The 21830-nt window shown below is 54.9% G+C and overlaps 2 protein-coding genes across 2 annotated transcripts in view; both read right to left on the bottom strand.

Annotated features, from left to right (window-relative positions):
* LOC113983535 (zinc finger protein OZF-like) overlaps window positions 1–21590 on the bottom strand; it is a 69722-nt gene extending 48132 nt beyond the window's left edge. The window contains 2 exon segments of the mRNA XM_039389202.1: window positions 18155–18402; window positions 21423–21590. Of these exon segments, the coding sequence (XP_039245136.1) occupies window positions 18155–18402; window positions 21423–21590 (416 nt within the window).
* LOC114002415 (maestro heat-like repeat-containing protein family member 6) lies at window positions 5087–11836 on the bottom strand. Its single transcript, XM_039389209.1, has 18 exons — window positions 11379–11836; window positions 11074–11138; window positions 10612–10959; window positions 10117–10267; window positions 9804–9868; window positions 9542–9691; window positions 9209–9357; window positions 8792–8939; window positions 8353–8546; window positions 8127–8264; window positions 7735–7848; window positions 7426–7540; window positions 7039–7215; window positions 6756–6905; window positions 6496–6597; window positions 6006–6108; window positions 5677–5733; window positions 5087–5527 (listed from the first exon to the last, which is right to left on the bottom strand). The coding sequence occupies exons 1-18, from the start codon at window positions 11497–11499 to the stop codon at window positions 5421–5423; spliced, it is 2454 nt and encodes an 817-aa protein (XP_039245143.1). The 5' UTR covers window positions 11500–11836; the 3' UTR covers window positions 5087–5420.
* Window positions 21591–21830: the final 240 nt, after the last annotated feature.

Below are 21830 nucleotides of genomic sequence, written 5' to 3'. Positions count from 1 at the left end.
TTTTTTTTACTTTCTCGTTCTTCTTTTTTGCTTTGTTCTTTTTTTTTCAAATTTTTTCCTGCTTATTATTTCTTGTTTTCTCTTTTTTTCTCCTTTTTCTTTTTTTTCTTCCTTTTCTTTGTTTTTATTTTTCTTTTTCCTTTTTTTTCCTTTTTCCTTGTTTTTTATACATTATTTTCTATCAGTTGTACTTTCAATCAGTTGTACTTTCAAGGAAAATGTAAACACATATCAAAACAATCTCTAGGTACATATCTTACAACAACAGATAATCTGCCAGTGTTCCAGGTTTGCGAGGGTTCCCAAGATCACAAACACTGAGACACCAAGGGTGGAAGTGAAGCCACTTTATCCTGTCCCTTGCCACAGCCTTCAATCCACACCCAGCCCTGGATTTCTGCAAAGCCGCTGGGCAGGAGCAGGAGATGGAGCTGGTGCTCGGCGGGAGGGGCAGCAACAACAAACCCGTGTCTTTGGCACAGGGGAAGGAATTTAGTGCTTGAGGGGTTACATTCCACAGGCTCCCCTGGGGATCAGCTTATGCTCGGGCAGTGAGAACAGCAAGAACATTCCTAATAAAAATGGCAGAGGGAAGGGAGCGGAGGGGGAGCAGGGGCAGGAAAAGGAAGCAGAGCGATGGAAGATGGGCTGGGGCGGTCGGGGCGGGGGGAAGGCAGGCTGGACAATGCCTTGTTTGGTCCAGCAGCTGGACCAGCTCCAGGGCAGATGTCGGGGGAGCCTCTGCCACAGGGACATGGACAAACAGACGCTACAAAAGCTCTCAGAGGGGTTGGGGGCTCTGGGCGGGGCTGCGCCCTCGCCTCAAGCCAGGATATCCCAGGGCAGTGGAACAGCAATTCCTGTCAGCTCCCAGCAAAGATTATTGGGGTTTGCACTGGGCAAATATTGACGCTCCAGCTTCTTCTTCTCTTTTTAGAACTTTGAGCTTGCAGTCGGGTAGAAGGGCTGGTGGGGGAGTGGGAACAGACCCACTGAGGGACACATCTCATCCCTCAGTTAGATGGAGCTAAACCCCTGATCTTGCTTAGGAATAGCTGCTGATGCTCAGTTGTCTTCTTTCCCTTCTGCTTCAGTGGGATATTACATTTCACTGCAGTATTTGGTGATGGAATGGTATGTCAGCTGGAATGTTTTGGTTCTTACAGAAAGTATAAACGCATTTTAAGGAAGGTATTTTTACGTAGTTGATGCCTCCAAAAAACCCCCAAAAAAACAAAAGGTAATAGAAGTGTATAACAAAGTGAACTTTGGGCTTTTCTTTAAATTCTTGGGTAGAAAAGTCATCCCAGTGACGGACAGCAATTTATTGCATTGTTGAAAAAAAACCCCAACCAACAAACAAAACCAGAAATCTGACTTTGTTGTCTTTCAGATTTGTTTTTGATCATAATAACCCTTCTAGTGAAAAGGGCTAATTTACTCTCTCTAAAGAAATATTTAAGTGTGATTATCACAATATCACAGCTGCTGAAAAGGTCTAAAATAGGACATTGACCTTGAACATTTTCCTGCGTTTAGGATGTGGTGCTTAACATTCAAGAAACAATAAAACTGTGGCTCATTTATTAAGGTATCATCTCAAAATGTTAACTCTTGCTCTGTAAAGACATGCCACAAGGATTGTAGAAAGCTTGCAGTATCCCATGAAGTACATGTGGTATTTTATCAGTCTAAATATGCATAAGATTTTCAAGATTTCTGCTGGGAATACTCCATAACTAAAGTAAGTTTTCCCTTTGGTGCTGCACGAGTTTATGATTTAATTTTTACTGACATTCCACCAGTCACATTATTAGCTTCACCAAAGGAAAGGGAAATAATCCTGTATTAATTAAACAGAGCAACTGAATTCCATCAGTCGCCTTGTCCTTGGCTGTCTGAGACAGGAATGCATTTCAATGCCCTTGAAAATAAAACAAGGAGAAAATATGGAGTATTTGTTTGAGACCAGATAAACTGAAGGTAGTTCAGTAACATGGAAAGGCAATTGCTGTTATTTCACAGAGACATTTCTTTGTCTGCTGGAACTGAGGGGAGCAGCAAAAGCTAAAAGCCTTGCTCTGTGTCTTTGTGAACACACTGTGGGTAAGTTCAAAGGAGCATTCAGAGATTGTGTTGTGTGAGCCTTTTTCCCTCAGATCAAATCAAGGAGTAATTAATGCTAAATCCAGCAGATGGATTTCAAGTAGCAACTTGGTCCAGTTTGTCCAACTGTGTACAAACAGGTGAGGAAAATCTGGAACTTTAGAAGGGTTAGTTTTTTCACTCATTAGCAGGATATCCAGAGGTGCACCAAGTGCCTTCCAGTGAGAAGCACAAGAGACCAGGAGACAGTGACAATATTGTTCTAATGTTAATGTCACTGGAGCACAGAGTGAGATCACATCTGAGTTATGTTTCTTAATTTAGTGATTGGGAATAAAGAGAAAATCACATATTTGTGGACACTTTAGGATTTATTTCACACTCTTAACACTAAGGTATTTTGCAGCTGGACTTTGAATAAGGTTCCATGGTATATTGCAAATTTCCATCTCAAGTTAACAGTCTACTTCTTCCCAAAGAAATTCTCAGCAGCTAACACCCTTTCATCATCTGACTCTTTCCCTGATGGCTTGAGCTTGTTGCTCCTTTGGGTAAATACCCATTTGACACAATGCACTGGGCAGCTTCTGCCAAGTGCCACTGAATCTCACTTCTTCCCTTGCCTTGAGGTCGTTGTGCTTTAAGAATCTGGCTGTTCAGATGCCCTGAAATGTCTCTAGTATTTCAGTGTGAAGAAGCTTCAAGATGTGCTGTTTGGCACACATGAGAAATGACCTGCCCAGAGAGCCATGGAAATGTAGGTGCTGCTCAGTGATGCCCCTGGACTGGGACAGGCACTGCTGACGATGTTTTCCTTCCCCTCTCTGATTCCATTCCCACTGTTTTGTACAGACTCCTTGGGGTCAGATTTTGCACTGTACAGTTTGATAATTTAGTGCAGATGTGTGTTTGCAGGCATCTTCTTCTTTTATATTCCCTTATCAAATTCAGTAAACTGATACCTGGCTTGAACTTTTTTTTTTCCCCCATAGTACTATTTTTATTTATTTCTACAGAACAGCTGGAGAAAATGAAGGTACACTTAGCCCCAGTTTACTTGATGCTGTAATCTCTTGACCTTTTTTCTTTTCCCCTCCCCCAAACTGATGGGTAACTGTGAAACCCAAGGTCAGGAATGTGGTTGGAATTCCAGGCCCCAGTCTGGGGGAGGTGACACTTTCAGTCCCCGGGGGAAGAAGCCAACTGGTTTGTTTATTGACATGCAAAGGGCAGCACTGTGGGAAATAGGGCCTAGAAAAAAACGTAGCTTTGCAGGGAATGGAGCAGCTCATTACAGGGGTGAGCTGCAACTCCTAAAACTGCCATTTCAACTCCTGTTTCAACTACCGTGACAGCTGGCAGCCAATCAAATGCTGCGGTCACAGGTTTTACCTTATAAGGTATGATTATCTGTTGGTGTTGGGTTATAAAAGGAGGGTTGCGACTCCAATAAACTTGTCTCAGCTTCATCCCCCTGAGTCCGTGCCTCAATATGCCACAAATGGCACCCCATGTTGGGGTATGAAAGAAACTAAGCTGTTTCTCTGGTGGTGTAGCTCAGCTGAACACAAGGAAGGAAAAAGTGCTGAAAGGAAGCAACAAGAGAGCTCTCAATTACCTTATGCTGGACGATAAGGGAAGCAGCTGAGAATGAAATGGGAACCCCTTTAACGAAAAAGCATAAGGCAGTCTCACGAGCCTTTGCTGAAATCCTTAAAAAATATGAGAAAACAGTACAGGAAGAAAATTTAGAATGTCTCCTTTTGTGGGCATCCAAAGCTAATCCCACATTAAACAGTGACTTAGTATATGACTGGAGAGTTTGGGATGATATCGGTGCCAGACTCTGGGACAGCACCACGCTAGGGGATAAGATAACAACCTTTTTATTAACAACATGGAGAGCAGTTTACGAAGCTTTGCAAGCTCACTCCAGCTCCACAGACAACCGTGTAGAAACGGCAACTGATTCTGAGCCACTATCACAGTAGGAGCTGAAATTTTGTGTGCCACCTCTGCCCCATGCCCTGCCCCAACCGCAATCTCCCGTGTTGCCTTCCACACTGCCAGAGCTGCCTTCACTGCCAGCATCACTGTGGCCACCTAACGCACAGCCTGCAGTGTGGCCAGGAACAAAGGCCTCCTCCTCCACGTCTCATTCGCGTGGACTTCGCTTCCGTGGTGCCGCTACCACAGCACCAGTTTCTCAGTCAGCTGACTCCGAGGAGGACCCAGAACTCACAGAAAAGGAAAAAGATTTAACCTTTTACCCTCCTGACTGGCTTGACAAATGGGCGCGAGTGCGGGGGGAGGCAAGACTCGCAGGAGACACAGCAGTCTTAAAAGATTTCCCAGTCCTGGTCTTGCCTGACCAGGACCCTGACTGGGAGGGTCTGTCATATGCTCTTATTAAAGATGTAAGGTGAACAGTAACAGACCATGGTTTGGGGGCTTTGCACTCAGTCTGTCCCCTCGCAACCTTCTGCCACCCACCCCCTCCCAGATTCCCTTCAAGGCTTCCTGCTCCCTTGTCCCATCAGGGCCTCCACAGCACCTCACCCCTTCCTGGCCTCCCAGCACCCCCTCCCCTGCGGGTCTCCCCCAGCCCCGCCAACCTGCCCAGCAGTGGCACAGCCCTGAAGGAGCTCCAGAGGAGCCGCTCCAGAGGCACTTGGGAGCCCAGAGCAATCCAGCCAGTGACACACAGGCAGGACACAGACGCTGCTTCCTGGCTGGGGAGGGCTTGTGGCCATCTCCAAGGACAAGGTGCTCAGGGTTCCCCACAGCTCCAGCCTCTGCCCCACCACTTTGCTGGAAACATTGAGGCTCCAGCAGAGCCACCAAAGGCCAAGGGGCTTCTGCCCACTTTAGCTGGCACGCTGCACAGTGGGGCAAGTATTGCTGAGCACAAGGAGCCCTTTTCCCCTCTTCCCCAAGGCCCTGTGCACACTGGGCACCAAAAAAACCTCCTGGGCTTCTGTATGTGATAACATGGATGTAATGTTCCCATGCTGAGCTCAAAGGGGGTGCTTGCAGGGAAGAGGCATCTTCCCCACAGGCTCAGGTGGCCCCAGGAGATGGAGCTTCCTGCATCAGTTCTCCACAGAGCTGCAGCAGCACAGGCAGACACTGCCCTGCGGAAAAGGCCGGGTCTTCCACGCCCTGCACAGCCAGTCTTGGAGCTGCTGGAATCTGCAGTAGGGAGCCATCTGGACAGCTCTCAGCACGTAGCAGTGTTGAATTGCCAGGCCTGCCATGGCGAGTCTGATGTCTTCTGTCACACCTCTATGGGCTGGAAGAGGCAGCAATGGAGACTACCAGAAATGGAAGAATGAAGTTCTCCGTACAGCTCTGATGATTTGGAGCGTTTCACGGGCCAGGTTTGAGACGGCAGGGCTGTCATCAGTGATGTCTTGAAGGGCTGGAAGAGAAAGGAAGAGAGCCAAGGTGAGAGGCCAGGGGTGTGGGGACGTGAGGAGCCCCTCCTGCCAGGGCCATCCCAGCCAGCTCTTGCCATGGCCAGGAGGGAGCAGGGCCCAAGGGGATCAGCTGGAAGGTGCTCTCGCTCACCCTGGCAGATGAGCTGCAGCTCTGGCTGCTCCTGCTTCATGGACCTGGCGGCGATCCCTGGGAACACAGAGCCTGTCAGGCCCCAGAGGCACAGGTTCCCCGCAGCGGCGCTGCCAGCCCGGCCACACGGCCTCCTGCCCTGGCAGGGCTGAGCCCGGGGCCTTCCCGCATGGGGACGCCCCAGGGCTGGGCTGGCACAGGGCGGCAGCAGGCGCTCGGGGCCACTCGGGGCTCCACATGCCCTGGGCCGCATCCTGCTGCCGCTGCAGCAGCCGGGGCTGGGGCCGAGCTGCAGCGGGGCGGGGAGGGACCCCGGCCTTGTGGCTCACCCAGAAACTTGATGGCCAGCTTTCGCAGGGGCTTCTCTGGGCTCTCCAGGAACGGCAGGGCCTGGCGCACGTACTGGCCCACTCGGCTCCTGTCCTTTTCCAGCTGCAAAGAGCGCCAGGGCACGGAGGGAAGGCTCGGCTCAGGCTCTGCCCCTTGGCCGGGCGCTGCCTGCCCCCAGCACGGGGCTCCCCTGCCCACAGAGCCCTGAGGCCTGGCCAGCAGCTGCTGGGGTCGGGCTTTGGGGGGAGCAGAGGGCTGGGTGCTCCTGGGGAGCCGTGGGGCGGCCCTGCCCCACAGCCCAGCTGGACCGGGGCTCCATGGCAGCCTGGCTGCGGGGGCAAGGGAGCCTGGAAAAGAGCCCGCACGCCCCAGGGAAGGGAGCAGTGTGTGGGGCACAGGCTGGTGTCTGTGGGTGCAGCAGTGGACACAGGCAACCTGCCAGCCCCACACATTGGGCATCAGGGGCTGGGGCTTTGGGGCCGTCCTTACCAGGCACTCGGGAAACCTCCACGGCTGCTCCATGGTCACCAAGTCCTCAAGATCTCTCCACTGCAGGAACCTGGCTGCACCAAACAGTGCTCTCCAAGAGGCCTGCACAGCAACAGAGAGCGGGCCATGGCACCGCAGCCCAGGGCACAGCACCCACATCCCTGTGCCAAGGCCAGGAGGAGGCTGCAGGTGACCATGGGCCAGGGCAGGAGGCACAGCAGCCTCCTGCCATGGGGACACCAGAGCCCACGAGTCCTCACCTCTGCCACACGCTGGTTCTCATTGTGCCAGTTGAAGTAGAATGGCACCAGACTCAGGTACACGTGTGGCTTTAGGCTCTTGCTCCTCTCTGTTGCCTCCATCAGCTCCCAGAAGAGGAGCATGGAGAGCTGCTGCAGCTGGCTGTGCTCCTGGTGCAAAGGAAGAGGAAAAGACCTCAGCACTGGCTTCTCCAGGCCCACCGGGGCACAGGCCTGAAAAGACACTGGGCCCAAAGTTTCCTGGCAGCACTCAGTGCCCATGATGAGGGGCACAGAGCCTTACGTTGTCAAAGAGTGGCCGCAGCGCCTCAAGCAACTTCAGGGCAGTAGGGCTGGATATTTTGACAATTTGGAAGTGCAGCACGTTGATGAATGTGGAGAGGGTCATCTGAACTGCGTCTGTGTCTGCATCCTGCAGTAGCTCCAGGAGGCTTTCACTCAGGCTCCGCATGCTCTTAGCCTGTGTGGAACACAATGCTGTGGTGCAGCCCCACGCTGCTGCCGCGGGGCCCAGAGGCCAAAGGTGCGTCCCAAAGGAGTCGGGCAGCTGAACGGGGAGGGGGAGAGCTGGGAGCAGCTGCCACAGCTGCCAAAGGCCAGCCAAGGCCAAGCTACTGCCTTGCACAGCCGCACGCTGCCGGCCCGGCTTCAGCCCCTGCCCCCTGCTCACCATTGCGGGATCCCTGCTGAGCACCACCAGGCCTCGGAGCGCCAGGCGACGCCTCTCTGGGCACTGACTGCGCAGGTGCCTGGAAATAATCTGCAGGACGCTGGGCCCATATTGTCTGGGGTTCAGGCAGTGCAGGACCTGAAAGGCAGGGAGCAGTGACGGGGTGCCCGGCCGGCAGGAGCCCGGACCCGCCCAGGGCTGGGCCCAGGCAGCAGCACAGGGTGCAGGCACCGTCCCGGGCGGCTGCGGCTGTGAGAGGGCAGAGAGGGGGAGGCAGCTGGGCCAGGCAGCGCTCGCCATCAGGCTCACCTCCACCAGGAACGCCAGGGCAGGCAGTTCCCACAGGGGCTCTCCCCTGCTGAGCCGCGGGAGCAGGCTGACGGCGATGCTGCGCAGAAGGAGCGGGAGACACGGCACAGCTCCCTGCAAGGGGGAATAAAGGTGCCAGAGACCCTGAGCCAGGTGGGCAAAGCTCTCCTGGGACTGACTCACACAGGCCTGGTCTTTGGCCACCAGCCCAGGAGAGGACGTGGGCACTTTGGGAGGTGGCTCCTCCTGTGCAGCCGCCCCTCTCCGCCTTTTCCACTCTGCTCAGCCATCCCTGGCTGCCAAGGCCCTCTGGCCCAGCACACGGGTACTGTGTGGGGTGGCCTGTGCACAGGGCAGAAATGACAGGGGCAGTGGGGAGAAAGGGCTGTCACCTGGCCAGCAGACCCACTGCATAGTGGTGGCTGTCAGCCTTGAGGAGCATGTCCCAGCCACACTTGCGACCGATCGCCATCAACACGTCCTCATCCAGCAGCTGGCGCAGCAGGGCTTTAACGGTCTGCACTGCAAACCTGTGTGCAGAGCACAGCCCAGGTCAGGCACAGAGCCCTGGCCCCAGCCCCGAGGGCATGGCAGGGAGAGGGGACTGGGATGGAGTACCTGTTGGGGTTGGGGGGAAGGCTGCGCTGCTCCCGGCATCGCCTCCAGAAGGTCTCGACCTCCTCTGACATCTCCTCTGTGCTGATGAAAACTTGGAAGAGCAGAGTCAGAAGGAGGCGTGGGAAATTGTCCTTCACTCCCCCTGGGCACCAGGAGTGGGACAGCTGGAGGATCTCCCAGAGTGCCACAGTTGCCTGCCAAAGACAAAGCACCCAGAGACGGCTCTCAGGGCCCAGATGTCCATGTGGCAGGGCCCAAGCATGGCAGGGACAGACCAGGGGAGACACAGGGGGATCCCCCAGCCTGGTGTCCCTGAACCTGCCCCTAAGCCAGGCTTGCAGCCCAGTGCCTGGGGCAGGGAGAAGCAGTGGTGAGGGAGGATGGAAAGGCGTCCCAGAGGCAACCTGGGGGCGAGCAGAGGCCAGCTCAAGAAACTCACAGCCAGGGCAAAGACATCCCTCTCATCCCCATCAGAGGTGCGTCTCCTGTGCGCTGGCCAGTATTCCAGCACACGGAAGAGGATCTGCAGCACCGGCTCCTTAGTCCATCTGGAGGAGATGAGTGTCTTCCACATGGTGCGAGCAGCTCTGTGGAGTCACAACTCTGGCTCAGGGGTGTCTGGGACACAGCTCTGTGGCCTGGGCAGCTGCGGGGCCCAGGTGACAGAGCCACGGTGCCTTGTGGGGCAGGGAGGCAGGCTGGCCTCAGGATTGGAGGCTGACATGCCAAAGCTGGCAAAGAGAGGAGCTGCAGTGTCCTGGAAGTCTCCATGTCTCTGGCACACCATTTGGGACAGGCTGTCCAGGGGGATGGGGTCTAAAGGCAGGTGAGCCCTCAAGGCAGGTGGGCCCCATACCTGTCACAGGCTGGGGCAGAGCGCAGCAGGGTCACTGCAACGTCCGTGGGGTGTTCCTCGGTCAGCAGGACAAGAGTCTTGTCCAGCCTGTGCTCAGCAGACACATTGGACGTGAGCCACTGATGGATGCACCTGACTATGGCCGGCACCTGGAGGGGACACGGGGGACAGTTGGAGAGCTGCCAGAGCCAGTAACTTGCCCAGCTTCCCCCAAGAAGTGCTCCCCTTGCCACCACACTCTGCTGGTCTCAAAGGCTGAGGGGGCCCAGCGCAGCTGGCGTGAGGGGCCACAGCATCCCTGGGGGACTGGAGCCCTGGCCACAGGCTGCTTACTTGCTTTGCTTTGTAGACACCGTTCTCCACAAGCATATCCAGCAGGGCAGCGCTGGTCTGGGCATTGAAGAGGTCCGAGTTTGCCGTGTCCCCAGTGGCCATGAAAGTGGCCTCTTCATGCCAAATGCACCTGATGAATCTGCAAACCAGCTACAGGAGAAAGGCAAGGAAGAGAGAGGGATGTCCCCTGGAGGGCTGCGACAGCGGTGCTGGGCTGAGCAGTGAGAGCAGGCCCAGCCCAGGCGGGGATGGCTGCAGGTACCTGTGCTGCCCTGCGGAAGCGGCCACGGGCACGGAGCTGCTCTTCTGTCCGCTCCTGGCCTGCATCTGGCAAAGAGCGAGCGTGCTCAGAGCTGAGGGTGTGCGGGAGAGGCCGGAGAACACAGCCCAGGCCTGGGTTCCAGGAGCAGGCAGGGCCAGCCCCGGGATGCCCAGTGGATGGAACACGGCTGCCAGGAGATCAGCCCCGGCCCCTCTGCCCCCCTCCCTTTCCCTGAGCATGTCCAGAAGGGATGGGCAGGATGAGGCCAAAGGGGCTGCAGCCACCAGCCCTGTGGCCCAGCTCCAGCACTCACCCTCCTGCGGGGGCTGCACCTGCTGCACCTCTTCAGGCTGCTGTGCTGGAGCAGCTCTAGGGCTTTCCTCCTTCTCCTCTTCCTTCACCCAGGCCAGCTTGGGCACCATGGGGGGTCTCTGCTGCATGTCTCCGTCTGGTGTTATGGTTACCTGCAGCAGAGATGCCATGGAAAAGCTTTGGCTCCCCAAGTCCTGCAGTCGTGCCTTGAAGGCAGCTGCAAGAGAGAAGCCTGGGAAATGCCTCGCCTCATCCAGTCCCACTGTCTGGCCTCAAAAGCACCTGTCCCAGGGACTGGAGATGCCTTGAGCAGCCCCAGGTCCCCAGGTCCCACAGTCTGGCCTGGAGGATGCACAGGGGAGAGGTGGAGAGCTGCCAGAGTGAGCAACTTGCCCAGCTTCCCCTGAGAAATGCGTTCCCTTCCCAGCACACTGTGCCAGCCTCAAAGGCTGAGGGGGCCCAGCGCACCCAGCTTGGGGGGCCACAGGCTGCTTACTTCAGCAGAGACAGCTCTCTCCTCAAGAAACTCCAGGCTGGGGGTATCGGCCAGGCGCTGAACAGGCGCGGCGTCAGTGCTCGCCACGCCCTCCGTCGTTGTGGCGTCGGCCTCCTCCGTGAGACCAGGCAGCACAGAGTCACAGTGTGACACATCATCGGTGGACGTGGTGTCCCAGTGGGTTGTGAGATCACTGGTTGCGGTGTCACACTTTGCTGGGACAGCAGTCGACGCGGTGCTGACATCAGGCTTTGTCAGCTGGGTCAGGATGGTGTCAGGCTGGGCCTGGACATCAGCTGGTGTGATCCTGGCCTTTCTACGCCGACTGCCCATGAATTTCATAAATGTCTGCAGGAGAAAGAAGGGCAGGGAAGAGAGGGATTTCCCCTGGAGGGCTGCGACAGCGGTGCTGGGCTGAGCAGTGAGAGCAGGCCCAGCCCAGGCGGGGATGGCTGCAGGTACCTGTGCTGCCCTGCGGAAGCGGCCACGGGCACGGAGCTGCTCTTCTGTCCGCTCCTGGCCTGCATCTGGCAAAGAGCGAGCGTGCTCAGAGCTGAGGGTGTGCGGGAGAGGCCGGAGAACACAGCCCAGGCCTGGGCTCCAGGAGCAGGCAGGGCCAGCCCCGGGATGCCCAGTGGATGGAGCAAGGCTGCCAGTTCAGCCCCTCTGCCCTCCTCCCTTTCCCTGGGCATGTCCAGAGGGGATGGGACAGGATGAGGTCAAGGGTGCTGCAGCCACCAGCCCTGTGGCCCAGCTCCAGCACTCACCCTCCTGCGGGGGCTGCACCTGCTGCACCTCTTCAGGCTGCTGTGCTGGAGCAGCCCCAGGGCTTTCCTCCTCCTTCTTCCTCCGGAACAGCCTGAGCAGGCTGAAGCGTCTCCCTGCCATGCCACAGTCTGGTGTCCAGGGCACCTGCAAGAGAGAAAGAGAACCTCGGAGAAACTCCGGGCCCTAAGTCCTGCAGAATGGCCTGGAGGCCACCTGCCGCAGGGATTGGAGACACCTCGGAGAAGCTCCGGGTCTCCAAGTCCTGCAAAAGGGTCTCAAGGGCACCTGCCACAGGGATTAGAGACACCTCGGAGAAACTCCGGGTCTCCAAATCCTGTGGAAATGCCTCGAGGTCACCTGGAAATGAGAAAATCCTCCAAAACGCTCCGGGTCAGCAAGGCACGAGTTGGCTGCGCGGGGGCTCCGCACAGCACCGCTCTGTCCCGTCCTGTCCCGTCGCCTGCTCCGAAGAGCACTGTTGACACTGTGGCCGTGTCACCAGCAGCACCTCTGTCACCGCGGGTCATAAAGGGCCCTTGGACACCCTGCCCCCTTCCATCCCACCGGCCGTGCCCAGCGTGTCACAAAGAAATACAAGATGTGAAAACCTAGTAAAACCAATATTTAACAAAATGGTGAAATCACACTCCTTTATGTACTCTGAGCACTCTGCTACTGGCAGTTTGTGTAGTTCTCCATATACTGGAAATGTAACAAAGGATCAAGAAATTTTCTGTGTATTCTTTATTTCCTTTTAATTTTTTTTTCTGTCATCAAATTGGCTGCAGGATTTGGTCCTGTCTTTGTGGAGGATGAATGCCACTGTCTTTTTATGTTTGATATTTTATTCCTTAGGGGGACTGTCAGTGGGAGAAGTGGTGGGAAGGATCCTCCACTCAGGGGCTGGAGCTTCAGCTTCTAAAGAAGGCTGTACTTAATCACAGAGCTGCAACTCAGGATTTCTCCTGGAGTTCCAGAACTTTTCATTTAGCCAGCTGAGAGTGCCCAGGGCACAGCCAGGTTAATGTTTAACTCTTCCAACACTGGGCTCATCCCGAGGATATCTTGTCATCCTGAGAAGGAGGAAGGGAGGTGCTGTGCCTGTTCCCTGTGGCTGTGCAGGAAGCAAAACCTTCAAAGCCGTGGCCCTTCTGAAGGAGTTGATCTTGTGTTATTCCTCAGTAGTCAGCACTGAAAATTCTGTATCTGAGACACTGAATGAAAAGGAGAGTTGCCAAGAGGCTTGTTTGGGGGAGAGGTTTTTTTTGGTTTATTTTATTATGGGAGTCTTTTAGTGCCAAATGAAGGTTGGATCATGAAAATCAGTCTTGTTACAGACAAAAAATGTAAAGGCATTTAAATGCTTTCAGATGCTGTTACCATTTTCCTTCCTTTCACTTTCTCACCCCTTGCAAATCAGAGACAGTTCCTAGAGGACAGGAGAATAAAATAAACAAGAAAAGAAATTATTTTTCTACTCTTGAGGCCTGTGTCAGGTCTGTTTTGAATGCTTTTGAGCCCTACTGCTTCCATGCTCTTTTTCAAGTAGCACCAGATAAGTACCTGTGAACTACTGAGATCAGAGTGATCATTCTTACTTCACAAAAGGTTTCTCTTTTTTTTTTCCTATCCTGTGTCCCTTTTGTGTTCTGTGCTATGGAGTGACTATATTTTTGTTCTAAGCTAATTCACTGCTGCTGTTTTGGGTACAACTAATGTCAAGCAGCAAACCTGTAACATGCCAGAAACAGGCTACAGTGGGTTGAAGACACAGCTTATGTTTGATGGTGTGTCAATACAGAGAGTTAGTTGGGTTTATCTGATAGCCTGGCAGAAGGAGAGAGAAGCAGGACAAACTGTTTTCAGTAACTGTGCTGTTCAGACACCTGATAAGATGGAGAGTGCTTTGGAACTACTGATGTGCTTTGAATAAGAAAAGAATAATCAGGTCCATTGGCACTGGCTTATCAGGAAGGAAGTGAAATGCCAGCACTTTTACATGAGCAAAAGGAAAGGTTTTAGACACTTTGGGCCATTTTTCCACTGAAATTAAATAGCAGGGTGCTTTTGAGTGTGCTGTAATGAATGGAAGGATTTATTACCCTGACAGAATTACAGGGGAATGTGTTTAGAGAGGAGTTCACAGCAACAATAAGAGCTCTTTGGATAAGTGGCCACATCTATTCCTGCTTTTGGTAGATTCAGGAATTCTCTCCTTTCTTTCTCCCTGAAGTACAGTGGCTCACTTACAATGTGCAGTTTTTCAGAGTGTCACACACTTGTGCATTTTGTAATATCCTGGCAGCATGTTTGATATTGGGTGTGTAACAGGCTGTTCATAAAATAATGCTGGATCATTGACTGGTGTGTCCTCTGCCTTCAGTCCCTGGGTATTTTCATGTTCCAAAAAGAATATATCTCAGCCTGTGCTGGGAAGGGAAGGTGGGATTCACCATTAACTTACCCCAGCAGGCAGGAAACATGCTCAGATGCACTATTATCTTCTCAAAGTTTACTCATTTTTATTTCTGTACCTTTTCAAAATTTATTTCTAGGTTCTTTCACGTGCTTACAATTAATTTTGGGATATTCAAATTCAGTGAATGACAGTGCAAGAACATATTTGATTGATTTTGGATTCTAATTGATTCCTGTCAATGAGATCCCTGTGACACTCTGAAATCAATGATATGTGATTCAACCAAGGCACCACTGTTCTGTACATCAGGTAGCAGTTGGGAATTTAGGAACTAAATGTTCACAAGCTATAAATGGAGAAAACGTTTAGATTTAAATAGGCCTTTGTTTGGCATTTATTCACCCAAACATGTTTCTTGGGAAAGTTAGTTTTCCAAAGTGCAGGCTTTCAGTAAAAGGAAGGTCATTAAGGTTTATTAAATTTTAGCTAAAAACAACAGGCTCCATTTGGATGTAAAATACTTTAAGTATTTACTGCAGGCAACCATCATGCTTTAGGGCTGTTGCTCAAAGGTTTCATTCTTCTATGAAGATGTCAACTGTAAATATAAAAATGCCTCACTGAAAATGTAATGGTTCAAAGATTCTAACTGAAATAAAAATTCCTGCCTGGGGAAAGCACTATAATCAAAAGAAAGTGGTCTTCACTTTTTTTTTCCTGTGGAGGCTGCACTTGAAAAGAGTGCTTCAAGGCAGCAGGGTTGGTAGGGAATGTGAATTTTTATTCATTTATTTATCTACTCTTCCCTACAGATGATGATAGTCTGGCTTTGGAATCAGCAACACACTTCAGCCACTAATACAAGGCAATATGTGAGCTGCTGTCGCTTCCAAAATGCAGTATCCTGGTATTTCAGTCAACTTTATAATCTGGCAAAAACCCACTTGGAAAGATTAAAATCTAGCTTCTGAAGCACTTTTATTTCTGAAAGCTTTTGATGTCTTTTTATATCTCTTTAGCATATATTAAATTTCTTGGGAGCAGTGGCCAGGATGCACACTTGATGGATGACTGGGGTGGGGAGTCTCCCCCCACCCCCTGCTTTTTTTTTTTTTTCCTCCCCTTTAAATTTAAAAAGAGGTGTGATAATTGTGCATTAGGTAAGGCTGGAACATGAATCCTGCAGATGCAGCTGTTTGACAACATTAAAGTGGGGGGTTTGTGCCATTGTTAGGTAAGTTAGCAGAGATTTTCCAAGCTAAGAAGGACAGCCTGCTGCCAAGCTCAGGCATCTGTCTTTAAAAACCTTTTGCTTCGAGGATGCCCTGAGGAAAATGAGGACTGGATGCTTTTCTGAAGGCACAAAGGGCCTGTTTTCTCTTCCATAGCATTCACAATGGGACTCCTTGTTCCAGCCTGCCTGCTCAGGGTTTTGTGGTGCTGGGTTAGGGTTTTCATGTGTTTTTTCTCCTGGGATAAAGTTGTGTACAGTGAATATTTATTATTCATCCCATGTCTGGGTCACTGTCTACATCTTGAATTTAACTCAGAGCCTGTGTAAATGAGGAATGCATTGAAACAAAGTCAAGGATCCTTCAGTGACTTGTTTCTGTGAGTTCACTCTTCTGAGACCTCTGATGAGTCTGGCAGGGCAGTGCCTGTGTGCAGAGGGGCAGGGAAAGAGAGTCCCAGCACAGCAGCAGTGCCAGGGAGCAGCAGCATTTGGCCTGTTGAGAGCTGCTCTTTTTCTCCTGCCCCCCTCCCCTTCTGGGCCTGGGCTGAGGCCTCAGTGCTCTGGGCCTTGGTCCCTGGGCTGGGTTGGGTCAGTCCTGTGGCCATGGCCCTGCTGGCATGAGCTGGGCTCCACTGCACTCTTTCCACCACACAAGGGGCTCCATTTGCTCCGGGCACAGCCTGAAGCCTCAGCTCTTCTTCTCCAGGGCTCTCAAGAAGAAGGCCAAGGAGCAGACTCTCCAGAGGGTCCTTGCCTTGCTGGTTTCTCCCTGGAGTCCGTGTGCTGCCCTCAGGGTGCCACTGTGGGGGCTGAGGGGCTGAGGCTGCTCCAGCTGGTGCTGGTGCTGGCCAGTGCCCCTGGAGATGGCAAATGGGGCCTGAGGAGCCCGGGGCCGATTCTCTGCTGCTGTGCTGGGGAGCGGGGCTGGCCCTGGGGCTGCAGGAGCTGCCTGAGCTGATGATGTGCTGAGCATTGCAGACCCAGAGGGCCTGTCCCTGAGCTCCATGGCCTCCATGGCCTGCTGCAGGGCCAGCCCTGAGTGTGCTGCTCTGCTGGGCTGGGGCAGGGGCAGGGAGATGGGGGGACCAGGGAGGGGCTGGACTGGGCAGTGCCAGGGAGGGGAAAACCCCAATGTTGAGCTGAAGGGTGTGAGTGGGCAGGGTGGGGGTTCTGCCACCACTTGGGCACCTCTGGAGTCAGCGTTTCCTTTGGCAGCACAACTTATCTCAGACAAGATAGTTTTCCAGTGTTGGCTTTTCCCCCTCTTTCCCAAGGTTTTCTCTTTTGTTTTTGTTCCCCTGAGGGGAAAAGGGGGAAGGGAAGCACATGCTGATCTCTGCTTTTATCTGTATACAAAAGGGAGGTGGGGTGGGGAGGGAGGGGGGAAACAAAGCGATTTCTCTCTTTATTATCTCTCTTTTATCCCATTCCCGCCTCCCTCGCCACACCCCGGGCGACTGTTTCACCGCCGCCCCTCCTCGCCCGTCCCGCGGGGCAGCTCTTTGAGCTCCGGGGCGGCGGAGACTCCCCCGGCGCGGCCCTTTGGTTTTCCTTGGTTTATTCTCCGGAGCTGATTCCGTTCCGAGCTCGCCCCCCCTCTCTGGCGACCCCCGCCAGGGCCCGTCCCGGGGCGGCTCCTTCAGTGCCACGGGCAGCGGGGACCCCTCGGGGCGGCTCCCCCAGGGCCCCGCCCGCCGCCGCCGCTCCCCGGGGCCCTCCCCGCTTCCTGCCGGGATCGGACACCGCCGGCGGCCCCGGCCCTGCCGGGCTCCATCAGCCTCAGCAATTGCTGCCAAGGAGGGGCCGGGGGCTTCCTCTTGGCCTTCGTCTCCCTGGCGCTGGGGCTCGGCTTCTACCTGCGCCAGAAGGTGAGGGGGGTCCCAGGGGGTCGTGTGTCCCCCCAGAGCGTCTGTGCCCCCCCGGGGACCCCCACCCCGGTGTCACCCCCTTTTCTCTCCCCACAGAGCTCCTGAGCCGCCGGCGGCCGCAGCCCCTCCCCGGGGCCTCGGGCCCAGCCTGGACCCCTCCTGTCCCTGTGAGGATTTTGGGGGGGTCGTGTGTCCCCCCCTCCCCTGCTGCCACTCCTGATCCCAGGAAAGCTTCCCAGTTCTCCCCAGTCCCGGTTATTGGGGGGCAGTGGGGGGGGACCCCGAGAGGTGGAGCCGAGTTCGGGGGGGGCAGAACTGGCCCCAGGATGGATTGGGAATGGGGACCCCCCTGTGATTTCCCCTCTCAGTAGGCACCCAGCACACCCCAAAATGTGCCAGGATACCCTGAAAGCTTCCCCAGAGCTCCCTAAGGACCCCCAAACACACTCAAAGCCCATCCAGGACCCAACCCAGCCTTTTTTCTGGGGGGACTTCTCTGGGCACTGGTGGTGCTGGGAGCCCCCCCTGGCTGCAGGTGAGGAGCTCTCGGGTGAACAGGGGTTGAGAAGAGGGAGGTCACTGGGAAAAGCAGGGGTCAGAGGGGATAAAGGGGTGGTGGGATCTGAAACTGAGCATGAGAGGGCGGGGGACTGGAGAAATGATATGGAATTGGTGAGAGAGGGGGAAAAAAGTAGGGGTTAGGACCCCTAAACTGATCGGGGGGGGGCTGGGGATGAGGGGACCATGAAAAGGTGGAAAGAACAGGTAGAAGGGTGGAAAAGGGGGGGTGGTCTGGTGGGTCTGACAGTCCCATGGGGGTGTTTGGGCAAAGAGGAATTACAGAGCTGTGACTCAACAACTTTTGTGTCCCAAGTTTTAATGATGGAAAATCAGATCTATTGATATAAATGAATTGTTTAGGGTTCCAAATGATCAGACAAAAGATCTTCATCAGAATTATTTACTGCACAATATACATACTGAAACTACCAGAAGTACAGGATAAGATGGGACAGTGCTCTACACTAAAGCAATTGTGAAAGCAATTCTACTCAAGTTAGCACAAAAGCAATAATTCTTAATTAGAGATGAATGGAACTCCCCCAGAACAATGCTTGGGGGGAGATCTCTGCTCCCAGTCTCGAAGAGGGACACTTGAAGGGCCCTCTTGTAGGGCCTCTCCCCGCTGTGGATGCGCCGGTGGTGGAGTTCCAGTTGAATCCCTTCCCACAGTAGGTGCAGTGGAAGGCCCACTCCCCTGTGTGTGTCGGCTTGTGCTTCAGGAGATCGTAGCTGGTCTGAAACCCCTTGACACATTCCCCACACTTGTAGGGCCGTTCCCCAGTGTGGATGTGCTGGTGTCTAAGCAGGTTGAAGCTGTCCCTGAAGCTCTTCCCACATTCCCTACACGTGTAGGGACGTTCCCCAGTGTGGATGTGCTGGTGTCTGAGCAGGTTGAAGCTGTCCCTGAAGCTCTTCCCACATTCCAAGCACCTGAAGGGCTTCTCCCTGCTGGGAGGCTGATCAGGGACCACCAGCTCAGAGCTCCCCCTCAAGCTCCGGCCTTCCCGGCACAGGCTGGCTCTTTCCTCCTCAGAGCACCCTGGGATGGCTTTGGAGCCCCTCCTGCGGGGGGATCTCCAGCCCTTTTCCTCCCCGCTGCCTTCCTGCGCCGGGGAGCCCTTCAAAACGGCCTCTCCCACCAGGGTCTCACGGGGGGATTTGTCCTCCGGGCTCTCCCTCCTCACCTCGGGGCCTGGGGCAGGAAGCAAGAAGGACAGGAGGGGATTTGCCTCCGGCCCACAGGGAAGGCCAAGGACATCCCCCCAACTCCGGCCCCGGCAGGACGGCGGCGCCAGCGGGGTTGTCCTGCAGCCGGGGCCATGCTCGGCTGACAGAGCCAGCACAACACCCGCCCAAAGGGACACTGACTTCCTCCCCACCTGCCTGGGGGGACCAAGGCATCTTCCTCTTCCTCGCAGCCTCCTCCTCCATCCGACCAAGCTTTGGGAAGGACAAATCCTGATGGGGGGAAAACAAGGGCTGAGCGCGTTAGCTTGGGGGTTCCTCCTGCCCAAGTCCATCTCTAGAACTCACCGGGCATCCTGTGTCCATAAAAACCTCCAAAACACCAAGATCCAGCCCAGAAAAACCCAAACCACTGACATTCAGGCAAAAAACCCCTCAGAAATAGTGAGATGAACCCCTCACAAACTGCAAAAAGTTGAAATTCAGCTAAAAAATACTCCAAAATATCAAGATTCAACCAGAAAAACTCTTCCAGAAGTTCCCCCTCTCTGGGCTCTCCCCTCTGGGGTTCAGAGGGTCCCCCCTCTCTGGGAAGCTGGGGATCCCGCTGAGGGATGCTGGGAGTGTTGGGGGTCCCAAGAGTCCCTTCTCCTCTGACCCTCGCCTTCGGGGTGCCGCGTTCCAAGACATTCCCCCTCTCCAGGTTCTCCACCTTGTTGTCTTGGGAATCCCAGGGGTCCCCACTGTCCAGGTTTCCCCTTCTCTGCAACCCCTCTCCAGGTTCTTGGGGCTCTTGCAGCTCTCTCCTCTCTCCAGCCTCCCCCGCTCTCCAGGGATCAAGGCATGGGGACATCAAGGCTCCCCAACACGAACCCTGTATCCGCTCTCCCCCCTCCCCTCAGCCCCCCTCTCCCACCCTTTCCCATTGGTCCTCCAAACCCCCGCTCCCCCCAGCTCCCTTTGGGGGTGACCCACCGTCCCTCACGCTCCCTTTGGGGGTCCCACCCGCTCTTTTCGCTTCTCTCGCCCCTTTCCCATCGTGGCCGCTCCGCTCACCCGACAGCGGCAGGAAGGGCAGGGACAGGGGCGGAGCAGCAACAGCAACAGCAACAGAACAATCGTTCCCCCATCCCATGGATGCCCAGGAAGGTGGAACCTGTCCCAAATACCCTGGGGGAGCGCGGAGGTTCGGGCCATACTCGGGCTGCCAGCACAGATTTCCCTGCAAAGTCTGCAGGGAGTCAAGCTCTGCAGAGGAGATTGTGCCCCATGGATGGGATTGCAGAGGCTCCCTCAGGTCCCCAGCAGGAATCAGTAACCAAAAATATATACAAAAGGGCCCCCTGAAGATTTCGGGGGGAGTGTCCTGTAGGGAGGGGACAGTGTCACCCCACCAGGGCAGGGCTGGTAAGTGGGAGGCTGCTCCAGGGCTCTGCAAGAGGCCTCGTGCTCTGCTCGGCCCCAGCAGTGCCTGGTACCAACACCCCCGGCTGAAGACCCAGCCCTGGGCAGTTCCTGCCAGAACAGCCCCACCCCACCTGGCTCCAACCTCCTGGCAGGGACTTGCAGACAGTCAGGAGGTCTCCCCTGAGCCTCCTCTTCTCCAGCCTCAACACCCCCAGCTCCCTCAGCCTCTCCTCACACCACTTGTGCTCCACTCCCTTCCCCAGCCTCGCTGCTCTTCTCTGGATCCTCTGACCCCAAAAATGCTCCCCCTCCCATAGAAAGGCCAAGGACATCTGGGGACAGTTGGGGGGCTTTGTGGGGCACTGGGTGATTACTGGGGGATACTGGGACACACTGGGGGGAACCAGAGAGCATTGGGAGGGACTGGGGGGTTACTGAGGGACACTGGGAGGGCACTGGGAGGGACTGAGGGGGAACTGGGGCACACCGGGGGGCACTGGCAGAGAACTGAGGAGTTACTGGGGGATACCAGGACAACGGGGGGACACTGGCAGGTTACTGGGCCATACTGGGGCTTACTGGGTGCTCACTGCAGGATCACTGGGCCATCCTGGGGGATAGTGGGAGGTCAGTGGGACACACTGGGTGGTCACTGAGGGGGTTACTGGGCCATACTGAGGGTAACTGGGAGGTCACTGGGATATACTGGGGGCACTGGGATCCCCTTACCCAGATGTGGTACATCTCCCCCTCCCGATTTTGGAGGGCATCCCTAGGTCCCCTCCCCTGGGGGCTGGGGGACCCCTTGAACCTCATTGCTGGGTTTTAGGGGACCCCCTAAAATCCCCTCAAACCCCCTGAAATCCCCCCCTCAACCCATCGAAACCTCCTCAAGGGCCCCTCATCCCTCCCCAGCACCCCCTAAACCCTCTCAGTGACCCGCAAAACCCACCTGAGACTCCCCAAGCCCATTCAGGGACCCCCAATCCCCCCCCCCAATCCCCCCCACGGGCCCTCCAAACCGTCTGGGACACCTTAAACCCCCCAGAGACCCCAAAACTACCTCGAAGGTCCCCGCAAAGCCTCCCAGGAACCCCAAACCTCCCCAGAGACCCCCAAAGCCCACCTGGGACACCCCAAATCTTCTCAGAAAACAAAACCCGCATCAGAGCCCCCCAAAACTCTTCAGGGACCTTCAACCTCCCCCTCGAGTCTCTTCAGGGACCCCTTAAAACGTCCCCGGGAACCCCCGAACCCCCCCGCTAAACCCTCCCGAGCCCTCCAGCCTTTCCACCCACACCCGCGCTCCCCGCAGCCCCCGAGGGGATCCCCAGACCCCGCTCTCGCCGCCCCCCCGCCAACTCACCCAGCGAAGTGCAGCGGCCGCAGGCGAGTCCTGCTCACTCCCGACCACGAGGCCAAAATGGCGCTCGCTCCGCGCGCCCTCCGCCTTTACAGCCCCGCCCCGCAGCCAATCAGCGCGCGGCCACGGCCCCTGCCCGCCCTTCGCCACGCCCCCACCTGCGCGGTGCATTGTGGGAGTTGTATTCCCTGCGGCGGGGGAGGACCGGACTTGTTGGGTTTTGGTTTTTCTGTCTTCTTTTATTTTCTCTTTTTTCTTTCTTTCTTTTCTTTCTTTTTTTTCTTTCTTCTTTCCTTTTTCTCTTTTTTTTTCTTCCTCGTTCTTCTTTTTTTCTTTGTTCTTTTTTTTTCAATTTTTTTCCTGTTTTTTCTTTCTTGTTTTCTCTTTTTTTCTCCTTTTTCTTTTTTTCCT

The sequence above is a fragment of the Pipra filicauda genome, unplaced genomic scaffold (genome assembly GCF_003945595.2).
Source record: "Pipra filicauda isolate LSUMZ 115617 unplaced genomic scaffold, ASM394559v2 scaffold715_size207569_pilon, whole genome shotgun sequence".
NCBI lineage: Eukaryota > Metazoa > Chordata > Aves > Passeriformes > Pipridae > Pipra > Pipra filicauda.
The sequence above is the reverse complement of the archived record's forward strand: the minus strand, read 5'-3'. Positions and strand labels throughout refer to the sequence as shown.